This window comes from Mytilus edulis, chromosome 5 (assembly GCF_963676685.1).
Source record: "Mytilus edulis chromosome 5, xbMytEdul2.2, whole genome shotgun sequence".
NCBI classification, from domain to species: domain Eukaryota; kingdom Metazoa; phylum Mollusca; class Bivalvia; order Mytilida; family Mytilidae; genus Mytilus; species Mytilus edulis.
In genome coordinates, this window is record NC_092348.1 from 37248951 (window position 1) to 37264908 (window position 15958).

At 31.3% G+C, this 15958-nt stretch overlaps 1 protein-coding gene across 1 annotated transcript in view; it reads left to right on the top strand.

Moving 5' to 3' along the window:
- Window positions 1-15958, top strand: part of LOC139523587 (enhancer of mRNA-decapping protein 4-like) — a 50202-nt gene that overhangs the window by 20757 nt on the left and 13487 nt on the right. Inside the window, exons 11-20 of the mRNA XM_071317716.1 lie at window positions 2396-2491; window positions 3161-3269; window positions 4115-4286; window positions 7006-7099; window positions 7372-7466; window positions 11593-11704; window positions 13124-13798; window positions 14108-14290; window positions 15235-15285; window positions 15862-15934. Coding sequence (XP_071173817.1) covers window positions 2396-2491; window positions 3161-3269; window positions 4115-4286; window positions 7006-7099; window positions 7372-7466; window positions 11593-11704; window positions 13124-13798; window positions 14108-14290; window positions 15235-15285; window positions 15862-15934 — 1660 coding nt within the window. The remainder of the gene's footprint in view (window positions 1-2395; window positions 2492-3160; window positions 3270-4114; window positions 4287-7005; window positions 7100-7371; window positions 7467-11592; window positions 11705-13123; window positions 13799-14107; window positions 14291-15234; window positions 15286-15861; window positions 15935-15958) is intronic.

The window sequence follows — 15958 nt, forward strand, 5'->3', positions numbered from 1 at the left end:
TTCCTCATGAGGTGCTGACCAAGTGTTGTTACTTTGTAGCCGATCCATCACCCAAGATGGCCGCCACACGGGACTAGTGTAACATAGGACCCTATGGGAAATACATACAAATGACTTCTTTTGAAGAACCACTGAATGGAATAAAGTCAAACATAGCATGAATGTTCCTTATGCCATGCTGACCAAGTGTTGTTACTTTGTAGCCAATCCATCATCCAAGGTAGCTTCCAGCAGGGGACTTGGTTTAACATAGGACCCAATGGGAAATACATACAAATGTCTTCTTTTAGAGAACCACTGAATTGAATGAAAGCAAACATAGCATAAATGTTCCTTTCTTAATGAGGTGCTGGCCAAGTGCTGTTACTGTGTAGCCAATCCATCATCCAAGATGGCTGCCAGTGGAGACTTAGTTTAACATAGGACCCAATGGGAAATACATACAAATGTCTTCTTTTGAAGAACCACTGAATGGAATAAAACCAAACATGCCATGAATGTTCCTTATGAGGTGTTGACCAAGTGTTGTTACTTTGTAGCCGATCCATCATGGCTGCCAGTGGGAGACTTAGTTTAACAAAGGACCCAATGGGAAATACATACAAATGTCTTCTTTTAGAGAACCACTGAATGGAATGAAGTCAAACATAGCATGAATGTTCCTTATGACATGCTGACCAAGTGCTGTTACTTTGTAGCCAATCCATCATCCAAGATGGCTGCCAGTGGAGACTTTGTATAACATAGGACCAAATGGGAAATACATACAAATGTCTTCTTTTAGAGAACCACTGAATGGAATAAAGTCAAACATAGCATGAATGTTCCTTATGACATGCTGACCAAGTGCTGTTACTTTGTAGCCGATCAATCATCCAAGATGGCTGCCAGCGGGGGACTTAGTTTAACATAGGACCCAATGGGAAATACATACAAACGTCTTCTTTTGAAGAACCACTGAATGGAATAAAGTCAAACATAGCATGAATGTTCCTTATGCCATGCTGACCAAGTGTTGTTACTTTGTAGCCAATCCATCATCCAAGGTAGCTTCCAGCAGGGGACTTGGTTTAACATAGGACCCAATGGGAAATACATACAAATGTCTTCTTTTAGAGAACCACTGAATTGAATGAAAGCAAACATAGCATAAATGTTCCTTTCTTAATGAGGTGCTGGCCAAGTGTTGTCACTTTGAAGCCAAATTTTATCTTTTTATATGATTTCAAAAACCCAAGTAGAATCAGGTGAGCTATACGGGCTCTTGAGAGCCGCTAGTTGATGTGTTTTGTCATTTGATTTTGACATGTGATTATGGACTTTCCAATTTGATTTTCCTCTGAGTTCAGTATTTTTGTGATTTTACTTTTAATTGTTGACCAGCATTTGGGTTGGCAAGTTTTAGTCTGGCACTTGTGATAGATATATTTTCATTTATATGAACTTAAATATCGATCTATTACTATTTTGAGACAGAAATTGCTTTCCCATGTCTGGATCAGCTATTTCTATATTTTCTTTGTGGGCTGCCCTCTGACTTGTCATCCTAAACAATCTTTTAAAAAAGGTTGTGAGGAAGTCAAAGCAGTCCGAGTATTTTAAACCAAAAGCTTAGTATGATTAACTGTCAAACTCTATAGCTAGATTTGAATCTTAACTTTTTAACAATGCACTTATAAACAAACATTTTGCACAAATCAAAGGTTATAGACTCTTTCTCCATTTTACCAAAATTTGAAGTAAAATTTTAAATTACTGGTTACAAAAAAAAATCTTCTAAATTTAATCTGAATTTTAATTAAAAGAGAATTTAAATGAAAATTTCTAAAAAAAAAATATTTTAGACTTCTTTTAGATCAAAGCAAAGAAGCTTGCTGACATGAAGTTTATTTGTTTATTTTATTCCATTAATATGACTGATCACTTCATATTTTGATGTCAGAGTGTATATGTCATAATAACAAAAATATAACTTCAATATGAATATTGTCCATTTGAAAGTGAACAATTCGGAAAAGAAAAATCAAATATTTTTATCCCTAAAGTATTTTTTTTAATAGGTTTATAAATAAGGCTGTTGAAAATCAGTTGACTGGAAATTTTAGATTGAATATACTTTTTTGTCTAAATTTGCAGTTTAAGAAAAACCCAATTGTATGCCTTATGGTGCATGTTGTTTACATGCTTAATCACGGCTATTCATATGTTTGTGATATTTTTAAGATGTGCTAATATTGTTAACTGCCAACCTTAATGCTGAAATAGTTTTAGCAATTTAGTGTTTTAATAGGATACTTGCAGAAATTGTATAACAAATATACAATATTATTGTAGGTAAATGTTTTAATTTCTATGAGATAAGTAACTTTAGTTTGTTTATTTTTTTATTGAACAGTGCCCAGTTTTGGAAGTTTGCTGTCACAGGAGCTGATAATAATCAAGAGATCAAAATATGGAGCTGTGAATCTTGGACTTGTTTACAAACATTAACGTAAGTAATATAGTAAATGACAAACTATTATTACAAAAGTTTAATTATAAATAAAACTTTGGAGTTACAAGAAACCCTAAAAATCTTCATCACTTTTCCTTTTACATCATAGTGCATTAGTATTTGGTGTTTGGATTGATTGAGATGAGTATATATATTCTCCTGACTTTATACAGGAACTTGGCCGTATTTATGTGCTCCAGGTTTAAGTTGTTGGATCATGTATAAATCCTAAAAAGTATACATGATAGGATGAAAAACGCTTCATTTGTGACTAGTAACATATACATGAACATAATGAACTGAAATACTTATTTGGCCTTGACTCTAGTTTTATAGTTCACTGTCCTTTAACAGTTCATATATTTTGCAGGAGACTAGATATATGTTTATGCAATTACTAGTAAAATTGTATTAATTCTGAAATCTTAAGTGGTAATAATTGAAAATTGAACTATAACGTGTATATACCAATGTAAACTTTGATAAAATTGAAACAAAAATTTATTATAAGATTCATTTTTTAAAAAGAAGGAGATGGGGTGTAAATGCCAATGCAATAGTTATTCATTAAAACATGCTGAATATTAGAATATTCAATACTTCTTCGAAGTTGTTGCTATTTATCATGTTTATTGCTTGCATATATATATATTTTCTATATTTCAGCTTTGTTTGTCCTCCTGGATTGCCATCAAATTTTCAGATAGATCCCTGTATGAAAGCAGCATTAGACCTTGGTGCCAAATACCTCATTCTGACTGACATTAAAAGAAAGGTAAGAAGGACACACACATTAAAAATTTCAAGACAGCTGTAAATTACAACAACAAATTAAAGGTGATATTATGACATCCTTGAATTCTTTTCTGGTAGTAGAACATGTTGAATATGCTAAAGGGATGCCTGTTTAGTTGCAAATATATATGATCACTTCTTTATAGCTGGTCATATCTAGAATTGCAAGTAAACATGGTAAAAGAACTCAAGTAATGACACTTTTGGGAGATCTCTAGGTGAACAGTTGTAATGCAGTTAGGAAGTCTAAATTGTCTGTTAACCCTCTCAATTCACCACACTTTTCAATTCTGATCAGGTGATGAATTGTTTATTTGTTATTGCACTGAAAATGCATAAAACATTTGCCACTTGACATTTTAAATAATAACACATATAATCAGCCTTTTGTCTATTTTTATGTATATATATATATATATGCCGACTCTCAATAAAATGTCCTTACTTACTTTGTCACATAGATATATTTTCATGTATTCCTAAATTTGCTCTGAATGACCCTAGATCTGTCTTAGAATAACCTTCTGGCATCATGCAACACTCACTTTATAATTATGAGGTCAACACTTTTAGATGGTGACTCAAAATATTGTGGAAAATTGTTTGACTTTAGGTAATGGTGGTCAAACTTGCACACAGGTGTAAGTATTTTTATTGAGGTTTACCACACTCACTCCAAAAATACCATATTGGGAATCAGCTTAATACTTTACAATATTAAAGTGTATTAAACCTGCAGTCTATATATGCCCATGATTAATAATAGAATTAATAAATGCACATACTAACTTCTTAATTTACATCATTGATGTTTCTTTTTTTCAGGTTCTTTATGTGTTACAGATTTTTCAAGACAATACAAATAACACTGCCCATTTTAGTTCAATCTCAGAATTTATCTTAGCCCAGCCATGCCTTAGCTTTGCTATTCTTGATGCCAGTAAAAAGAAGTTTAAAAAGACCGGAGAAGACTCTAACCTTGATGACATGACAACAGGTATGGTACATAAATAATAATGAAGGATTAAAATTTTTACATCGGTGAATATTGTCCTGATTAGTATGTTAATACCACATATTGTAGAAAAAAAGTTAAAAACAATACTTTATAAATTTTATGTGTTTGAAGCAAGGCTTCCAAAACTGTCAAATATTCCATATATTTGTATAATGTCAGGTAAAAGTCCAGCTTGGCAAAGCATGAAAGGGTCATCTACTTTTTCATTTCAAGGCTTTCTTGAGAAACAGTCATTTTAACATAATTCACTATCTTTTTAACCCAACCTTTTGCCTTTAACAGCCACACATTTCCGGTCATAAAAGTGACATGATCATTAATTATTATCAAACAACCACTACTTCAATACTTTCTAATTTTAATCAAGGCTAATTAGTTGTTGGACAGCTTAAATCTACCTGTTCAGGTGACAGGCATGACAGGTAAACTATTTTCAGTACCGGACATCGATAAATTGATCGCTTTATTCACAATTATTTTCTTACATTTCAGTGGTTTGTATCTAATTGATTTAGTCCAACAGATTAAAATTACAAGAAATTAGTTTATCATCATGATTTGATGAAAAATTTAAAAAGGTTTTAAATGAAAAATCGTCAGAACTATGTTGTATGAACTAGAACACGTATGCGCATGTGCGCAGGTGGGAAATTTAATTATGCATCCTACATTTCTTCAAAAATGCTAAAATTATAATTGATATCTGTTTCTGATGTTCATTTCAAGTATTTTGTTGAAGGAATAACCTGGAAAGAGCTTCTTCACTCAGTCGTGCTTTCCAAACGTACACAGATTTTACATATCAGTTTCTGGTCCATGTTTCACCATTGTCAAGTCAACACCCAGTATAAGAAAATATGATTTAAAAAAGAAAGTAAAGTTTTTGACGTCATTTTGCACAAATAAAGAGTTTAAGGCAGATATGAGCAAGCTGATTTGCACACTTAGAATGGTACACTGCCAATTTAAGAGTTTACGTCAGAACATCAAATTCATATCAACGTAAAGTTAAATATTTTTTTTTTTTACAGCTTTTACATTAATGCTAGCAAGACAAATCTTTGTTTGGCTTGCTTGCTTTGTTTGTATCAATGTTTGCTCAAGCATGGTAATTAAGATAGGCGGGGCTTCAGCTTGTATACATCATACTTAGATTTTATTGGACGTTATGTCTGAGGTTAAGGACACTTAATTTTAAAACATCACATGACAAATATTCTCGCATGTTTTCTCACCTGTAAAAATACAATAATTTGTCAATGAAAGAAAAACTTTTTTCTTGTATGAGGCTGAGAAACTGGCCTTCAACATTAATTGACCTAAAATTGTTTTTATAACATATCAATCTATTAGTTCAGTCAGTTATATTTCCATGTCTGTCCTTCGATTATGCAACTCAAGAAAATATTCCAAAAAATGGGAAACAATTGTATCGAAAAGAGAAAATCGAGTGCACCTTTTTTATGTTAGGGTGTGTTTGAGACGAATATTTTGTCTTGAAAATGTACAAAACAAGAGTATTTGATACATCATCTCGCTCCAGACTCTATCATTTTATATAGCAAAGCTACAGGTCGACTTTATAACATAAAAAAAATCACAGTACTAAAAGATGAAATATAGGGGTCAAGTGAAATACCTATCCAATGGATCACAAAATCAGAGTAGGTGTGTTCTAATAGCTATTTTACTAAAAGTGCTTAACGACAGTCTTTAAGTTGGATCTCTGAAAAAAAATTTGTTTTCCGTTTCTACGATTGTGAAAATGAACTGGCGTAATAGGAAGATAATTTCGACGAAGTAGAATCCTGTCTGTATTGTATATTTACAGGTAAGGAAACATGTGAGAATATGTGTCATGTGATGTTTTAAATTTAAGTGTCCTTAACCTCCAACATAATGTCCAATAAAATTTAAGTATGATGTATACTAGCTGAAGCCCCGCCTATCTTGATAACCATGCTTGAGCAAACATTGATACAAACAAAGTAAGCAAGCCAAACAAAGATTTGTCTTGCTAGCATTAATGTAAAAGCTGTAATTTAATGACTAATGCCATCTGATTACCATAATTGCCTTAAGGTATTAAAATCTGGATCAGATATGAAATGTCTTGCTGGCTCAAATATTTTTTGGAAGCCCTGGTCTGAAGCACCTTTCTGGATTTACCTTCATCAGAAATGCTCAAAGCCAAATACTAGAAAGCAAATGATGTATAAGAAACTAAACATTGGAAGAGTAATATATATTACCCAATGAAGACAAAAAATGTTTGCCAAATCCATGTAAGGTCACCCTAGCCTGAGGGAGTCAAAACCTGTGTTTCTTTAAAATTTATAAACAAATAGTGTTAGAAAGATTTGTTATAAATCTCCTAAGTTCTGACTTTTCCCCCGGTGATATGGTTAAGCATTTCGTGCAATGATGAAATATAAAGAAGAAGATGTGGTGTGATTGCCGATGAGACAACTGTTCACAAGAGATCATATGACACTGAAATTAACAGCTATAGGTCAACTTTCGGCTCTCAACAATCAGCAAAGTTTCAAAACAATGCATTAATTGAAAAAATAATTAGGATGTCATGTATGTGCTCAAAAAATCTAATTCTAAATCATACTCAAATTTAAATAAAGTATTTAAGAGAGAACATAAGAGTTATTTATGTGAGTTATTTTACCTTTATCAAATGTTTTAGGTGAACTAATCAAAGATGACCATGATGATAATGAACAGAAACCAGATGTTACTTCATCAGGTGTACAGATAAGGTTGTACACTGTACACCCAAAGTAAGTTGCTACATTATGTGTACGACAAAGTCTGTAACTCATACTTGAGTAAGCTGCATTGTTTGTTTTTAATTGAATTTAAAGAGTTGTACAAGTCATATATTTTTGTATGACCACCACAATTTAAAATATTTGTGGACGTGTAGAAAATCTCTCAATAAATTTGAATTGCACAAGGTTATTTTCAGAATTTTATCTTTTTAATATTATTTTGTCAAGCATGGTGTTATTATTTGCTATTTGGACAAAAACTTAAATGAGATTTTTTTCAGAGCTTTACAAGAACTACAGATCAGATTCCAGCCAGAATCTTCTGCCCCACCTCCACCAACGCCATCTATCAGTACAGTGTCACATGATGATACAGGTATTTACACTTTATAGATAGCGTCTTGATTAAAGCTTCCATGGCCTTCACGGCACATAACCATGTATTCTTTCACAGGAACTGCAACCAGAGTTTATGGTTCATTCATTTCACCTTGAATTAAAAAACACATAGTTAGATATTTAAAAAAAAAAAAAAAAAAAAAGAAGGAACATATGCTTCATTATTATTTGTGTCATAGAATGTGCTATATTTCATTCATATCAGTAGTGTAGACGGTCAACATTATTTATACAAAAAGGTAAAACAAAAATTGTATTGTGCAGTTTTAAATATAGCGTGAAAGAGGAACTTGTGAATTGTACACATGTTCCTTGATTATACAGAACAATAGGTTACAGATTTATGATTACAAAAACACAAAGCAGATTGAAAACTGCTGGACTCCTTATTTGGTTCATTTCATCAAATAGCATTTGTTCATGTGTCATTTTCATGCTCATTATTTTTTTATATCATAACATCTTCATTATCAGCAAGGTCATCACGTAGTCCTAAGAGAATGGGTAATTTTGTGTGTTTTGAAATGGTTTGGTGTTTATTGTAGGGGGTTCGGTAGATTTGGGTGTGGTAAAAACAATAAAATTTAATTTTACTTTGTGATGGGAAGTATCTCCAGATGAGAAAGCAAATACCAATCATCACTTGTCATTTCATCCTACTCAAATCATAATTTAATTTTTATATATGCATACTGCAGATGTTTGCTTCTTGTGTTTATAAATTTTTTGCATATGTATTTTGTTTTCCATTAATAATCATTGTGCCAAGCTTCATAGAAATAAGATGTGGTATGACTGCCAATGAGACAACTCTCCACAAGAGATCAAATGAAACAGATTTATTTTTAACATATAGGTCACCTTATGTCAAGATTTGTTTATTTTTCTCAATAATTGAAAAAATGTTCTCAATAATCAAAAATATTATTGCATTCTAAATACATGTACAGTCGATTCCACTTAATTGCATACCGCTTAATAGCATAATTCGGTTAATTGCATACTTTTCTCCTGCACAAAACCATTTCCCATTCATCTAATGTTAAATTGTACGGTTATATGCATAGCCCCACAAGTGGCATTTCGGTTAATTGCATAGAAAATAATCGCCAGCTAGATATGCTGAGTTGAAACTAACGAGATTTTTGACCGGAAACAGCAATTTGGTAAGTATATTTTTCTTGAATGCATCATAATTTTTTTATATTATTTCACATTTACTTCTGTGTTATTTAAATAAAGTTTTAAAACAGTTTCTTTCGTGTTTATATGATTATAAAAAAGACCTCGATGTGTACACAGGTAAAGTTTCCCATATTCTATTTTAAGCCTCGAGGTCATAAAAATGTCAATCAGCTGATTGTTGTAAAAACACTTGTTGTAACCATTCTATGATCTTCTATCTCAAAAGGTGTTAATTATTGATTGCATTTCAAACATTGTTCATAGATTACATTTTGGGTGTATTTTTAAAACAATAACGCCTGCTAATTATCGGTCATATCCGACCATGTGCAATCTCGTAATTTGGCTAGGGTGATCTACATTTATGTTAATATTACAGGGCATTTATATATGGTTGAAGAACTTCATACGTCAATCTTTCATTTTTAATATTTTTTGAAAAGAACAGTTACTTAAAATTATTATATTTTCTCACTTTCAACACTCGTGTCCAGCAAATAACCCATGCAGGGCCCCAATGTTAACTGCTTTGCATATACGAAACTAACGAGGTTAAAGTAACAGTGTTACATCACTGTGCAATCGGTAAATACTGCATATTAAAGGCAGTTCATTACACATTTATTGTAGCAAATGATTATAAACTGTGTAGCATTGTTCAACAGTTTGTTTTAATCAAAGCGTAACAATATAATTTATACATCCGGGTCATTGAAACAAATCTATTTTTAGAACAATTTTATTTTCGTATCTCAGGTAAAGGAAAAGTCGGTACATAAATAAACAAAAACTAAATGTGTTTATAAATTTTATTGAAAGAATAAACAATGAAATAAAATGCATGACTTTTATTAGAATAAATAATCATTCAATATGTTGTAAGTGGATTATGGACGTTCATCTTTCTTCATGATTTCCTTTACTGATCTGCACTATCTATGTTATTTGACTCCGTATTTTGGCATTTCGGATATAAGCATACTCCGCTTTATTGCATAATTTCGTCTGACAAATAGGCTATGCAAATAACCGGAATGTACTGTACTCTTCTGTTAAAATGTTTTTTGTAACATAATTACATCCAGCTTTATTAAATTGTTTTCTGTCCATACATTTCATTTAAAAAGATCTATAAACATTTTTTTTTCATGCAAAAATTGTGATATTTTTTCAAATAGATACCAAAAATCAATGAAAATAAACCAATAAATGATTTTTGAAAATGTTTTTTTACAAAGTCTGCCCTAATTATTTTAGAAAAAAGTATACTGTGTTGAACAATAATTTTAAATAAGTGATTCATCTGAACACATGAAATCCATGAAAATTGTTAACCACAAATACTTATGAATCCCTCCCTATCTTGCAAAAATATATTGATATATTTATAACTTGTTGTAGGTTTACATTATTTATAAAAGGTTAACTAAAACTGTGATGACAGATGACTTTGATAACCATGATAACTTTCGTTTTTAATTTGACAAGGAAACCCTATAGAATTATGGATACAAATGTTGCATACTATTATAAAAATGGAAGAAAAAAGAAACATTTTATCAGTCTGGATATAATTAAACTCTGCTAAAATGTTGGAAAATTGTTGTGGGATTCCTGCTGAGAATAGAAGTCTTGTCACAAGTTGAATCAGATTTTATTTTAATATGTCAAAACGGGTTAACCTTCATGAACTATAAACTAGTGTGTTTTGTGTGGGAAAATTAGAAAACAGAAAAAATCAAAACGATTAGAAAATGATAACGATATAAATAATTGAAAATAATATGTTTTCATAAAGTTATTTAGAATTTTACTACCAAACAGTATATCTAAGGATATGAAATTAAGTAGTTCTATCAAAGCTCCATACATACAAAGTTAACATTTTTGACTCACAAATTTTTATAATCCTTCTAAAAGAGTTAAATTTGATAGACAATTCTTATGAAAACTTGTTTGCCTCTTTGTTCACATTACAATGGCCTAAGAATTGGTAGTAAATTTCTGTACAATATGCAGTAAAAATTTTGAAATGTGTTGCTTGTTTACAAAGATATTTGAAATTTTCTGTTTTCTGAATTGAGAAATGGCACCATAATATAGTACTTGTTTCATCTAATCACAATACTAAAGCTGGGGTAAAGATAACATAACCAACCCATTCACAACATTACTTTTGTGTATCAATCAATTCAAACCATTACTTATGTATATACGTGTATTAATCAGTTCATGTCATTACTTGTATACATGTGCAAATTTGTGTAATCCTTACATTTAATTTAACGGCACCAATTTGACATACATTCTAAAGAATAATGAAGAACATCTTCATAGAATGAAATCTTTATCTAAACTACATATGAATATAATATCGTCGCTACTTAGCGACGTTTAAGATACAGTTACCTAATTACGGTAACGTCGTTTACCAATTATACGAAAATGTCTAAAATAAAAAAAAGTAAAGTGATTTACAACAGTGTTTTTACCATAAAAGTATAAAAATAAGAAGATGTTGTATAATTGCCAATGAGATAACTCTCCACCAGAGACCAATTGACATAGAAGTTAACAATTATAGGTCATCATATGGCTTTCAATAAAAAGAAAAACCTATACAGCATAGTGACTAGTCAGCAATAAAAGGTCTGGAAATGACGTATTTTAAACAATTCAAACAAGAAAACTAACAGCCTGATTTATGTAAGAAAAAAAAACAAAATAAAATTTTGATATACATCAACAAATGGCAACCACAAAATTCATTCACATGTCCTTCTGGTATCTTTCGCCTCTCTTTTACTACAAAATTGAGTCAACAACATTGAACAAGGATACTGTTAGTGAGCGTTTCAAAAATACCTTACAATACTTACATGAAATGTGTATAATGTTTAATTTTCTGAATTTTATAGGTATTCAAGATGCTTTATCAGATCTGAGTATGGATACTAATAATCACAATAATAGTCAAGATCTATCTCATCCATTACTGCTTACTCCTGATGCCTTTACCTCTAGTCCAAGGTAAGTGTAGATTCTAGTCCTCATTCTTGCTACTATCATTTTGTTAGATTGTTAGCTAGTCATTACTTTTAACTTTGAGTTTATTGTTTAAAAATATGTTTTAACTCCTTATTATTTATTGGTTGAAATAAAGTATTATGATATCTTTGAACCTGTTTAATGTCAAATACCTCAAAATGAAGTTTTCCCGGACCAAATGGTGAAGGGCTAACTATTTTTTGTCATCAAAATTAAGTAAAAATTTCCATATATGAAAACACATGACTAATACTACAGTACTCAGTGCTTATCAAACCTTTCAGTGAAATGTGTTCAAGGCACTAGATCTTTTTAGCAGTTGTGTTCTCTAGCTTTTAACTAGATTTGTAGAATACCAACACAAATATATTGAGGTCACTTAGAAATAACACACTAATCAAATCAAACACTTAATACATAGATATATATATATACTTGAATGTATAATTCAGGGTAAATTTGGAATTTTTAGACTATACATGTATATTATTGTCTGATATATTTTGTAACTCATTTTGCAGTAAATTCTCAAAAGATGGTACCCCATTATCAAAGTTTGACTTTGATGACATTATTCTAACAGCTGGCATGAACTTTGGAGTCTTGTAAATTATTTTTATTATTTCATTATTGTAAATGTAATACCATAATGTTGTTATAATAAATTTTAATGGAACATTGTACTTCTATTTGTTTAAATGTTATCAAGATGTTCCTTTATCTTTCAAAATTCTGATTCATATTGTGACATGAGTTTCTTAGCATGCATACAATGTTGTTAAAACAGAAAAGCGAAATACAAAAGCACTACCGCAAGGTCACCAATGCAATTGAATATTTATGATAATGTAGAATAAAACGTTCATGCTCATTTGCATTCAACTTTCTATAACCTACATAACAAACTACTAAGTAGCAAGTTTATAGAGTTTTTGATGAATCAATCGGTCATCTTTGTATCCTGAATATAAACCAAATACTTTTATATTGTAACCTACAAGTATCTCTGAAATATGGCCACATATAAGATGAGGATGATTCCTATTGATTGAAAACGAACCTTTAAATATGGATTATGTTGTACATTTAATATCATTATGTCATGATTATATGATTTGCCCTAATATATATAAATATCAGTTATTAAACTAGTATTTTTGCTGAATTGGATGACATTTCTTAAATCTGACTGTTGTCATTTCCCCGAACAGATAAGAAAGTTTAACTATTATTATTTAATGGGAAGAACACCTTGATATTAAAAAAACAGAGTTGTTGATATATGTTTGAAAGAAAATTAAAAGAAGTATTATAGTTTAATACAGAAAAAATATTTAAATGCAATTTACAGTGCTTCTGTTATTAATCAAATTGATTCTTAATACATTTTTTATACTCCAGAAAAGCACAAGCAGATACCACTGTGGAACAAACAAGAACCAGTATGGGATCCAGTACAAGTTCATTTACTCATGTTACTGGTTTACAAGAAGAACTTTATTCTCCTCGTAGTAGTCAAGGGAACCAGTCTGTAATTTCAGAAGGCAGTACCATCACTCAGACTCCTAACTCAAAAGAATATTCTCCACATATTGTCAATGGGGAGACAACTCCAGGCTCAGTTCCACTACCCCCAGTGTCATCTACAGAAGAAAACGAGCTAGAGACACCTAAGTCTAAAGCTCAATCAGGGGAAAACACTCCAATATCATTAGAAAGACTAAACAATGTTTGTATGGATGATTTCTTTGATACACAAGGTAGTCGTCAGACCAATGAAAGGACTCTGGACACTGCCAGCACGACTGGATTTGAGGTTGTTGAGGGAAGTCAGAAACCTAAAAGTCCTAAGGAATCATTTGATGAAAATGATGAAGAAGTTGCTGGAGTTTTAGGTGAAACGTATGATGAAGAAGAAAGCAAGGATGTGGAAGGAACTCAGCCGTTTGTGGAACAGTCTTCTGAAAAGAGTGACATGGATTCAACACAAGGAAGTGACAAAGTCATCAGGGCTTGGCCCCTCCCACCAGATGTCAGCAGTGAACAGGGGCAGGAAGAGGAAGAAAATGAACAATGGTATGTTTTAACAATTTTAAGGGTTGGCACAATGTCCTCAATACAGTAGAAACATCTGAATTTTAAAAGTGGGTTTCATTTGAGGAACGGACGTCAATTAGTGGCCGGACGTCGATTTGAGTCTAACATATATGTTAAGAAAATAGTTCAGTTTCATACATAATTTGTATATAAATCTTGTGTTATCAATTCATAATTGGTCTTTATTCAAATATATATTTGACTCTTTCCTTAACATATTGCACATAAAAAAACACATGTCCAGAACATTTTCATGATTTTAGTGTAAAATAAGAGGTTGTTTTTCAGTAATTATCAGGATCAAGATGAAGGTGATGAGGATGTTCAAGTAGAGGAAGAGGAGGTGGTATGTGAGGAAGAAGAGGAGGATGACACCAGTAGAGAGAAAGAGGAACCAGTACCAGAGGTCAGCAGTGAAGAAATAGAAGAACATATACTGGAGGAACAATCTGAAGAATCGGAACAAGAAGGGTAAAATTCTTATAAGGGAAATTGTGTTTAAGTAATATTTCTTCTGGGAAAAAAGGAACATATATATATAGTGAAATCCTCTGTGTTCACACCGCTGTTGATATATCACACATTATCTGATTTCATGAAATTAAAGTTTGCATGGAATTTCTTGGTTTTATGAGATAACCAAAGTGAAGCCAAAAGTCTTAGGTGAACAGATTCACCACAATGCACCATATATATCCTAATGTTATTTGTTTTAAACTGGTCAATTCTAATGTAACACACAAACTCTTGTTATAATATCGTAAAATTCAGCATATTTGTGATCAACAACATGTCATCTGTATCAACTAATGGACAATGTAACTTGATAGATCATAGATTTTCAACAGGGCTTGGGGGGAAATGAGCTAAGGAATTAATAATAATAAAGTAAGCAACTATATTTTAAAAGTGTTCAGCCTGATACTTTAGAAATAATTCTTTCATACAATGCTCTCTGCTTATTTTAACAAGGGTGGTCATTATATTTGTCAATATCTTAATACCGAGTGTTAGTGCCTAACCATGTAAAATTAGGAAAGAGCTTAGCATGATAGAATTATTTCAATTTTTTTTTAATTAGGAAAAGTTTGAAATTTTGAACATTATTGCATGCTTGTTACTTATAATAACATGCTAAAGAGGCAGCCATTTTGATTTGATGAATCGAAATTGTTATAATAAATCATCAGTTTACTGATCAAAATGAAGGGATACATGTAAAGTTACTTTTAGAATGATTTTATTTAATTTTCTAGCAAGCAAAATCAACACAAATGCCCATTTTAATCTCTAGCATTGTTCAAAATTTAACTGTAGTTGCACTTTCAATTGTGACAACATATTTTATTGGAATTAGACAGAGCCTATCAAAGAAAGTCATATTAGAATGATATTTAAACCATTGTTTTTTGTAGTCCTAAAGAAGCACCAGTGGCAGAGAAAGTCAAGCCTCAAATAATAATTAAGTAAGTATGATTACCAGTCTGCACAGTTAGCCACTAGTCCAAATGCCCCAGACTAGTAAAATTTCATTCGAACTTGTAAGTTTTGGCAAAACTTTGTTAAGACCAATAAGAAAAATGTCAGAATATTGGTCTTCACACTAGTAGTAGAAAACGTTTTTGGTGCAGACTGGATTACTACATAACATTCTTCCTTGTAAACAATTGCTGCAATATAGCCTTTTTGTGTGCATGCAGCATAAGGCAATAACCAATCAATCAATTCTTGTAAACAACTGCTATTTAAATGGAAGGGAAAAAATACATATATGTGCTGTTTGTATTGAAACTGATAGTAAAAACTCTTGACTAAACCAAGATTGCTAATCACAGTTTGAAAACATGCAAAATTCTGATGATAAATTTCAAAATATGGTACAGTGGTTATTATGTTTGATAATTTTAAGTTCCATTAAAGAGATCTAGAGTACACATATTTCTAATTACAAAATTTAATACATGAAATCTTATGTAATCTTTAAAAAAATTGTTTGAGAAAGTTAAACATTTCAAAAATGTCCTAGCTGTACTCTTTTACAGAGAAGTACCAGTTAGAATCCAGGAAGTCAGAGAGATTGTCAGAGAAACGGTTGATAGAAAGGCTTTGTCTCAGGTAAGATAAAAATTGTCAGAGAGA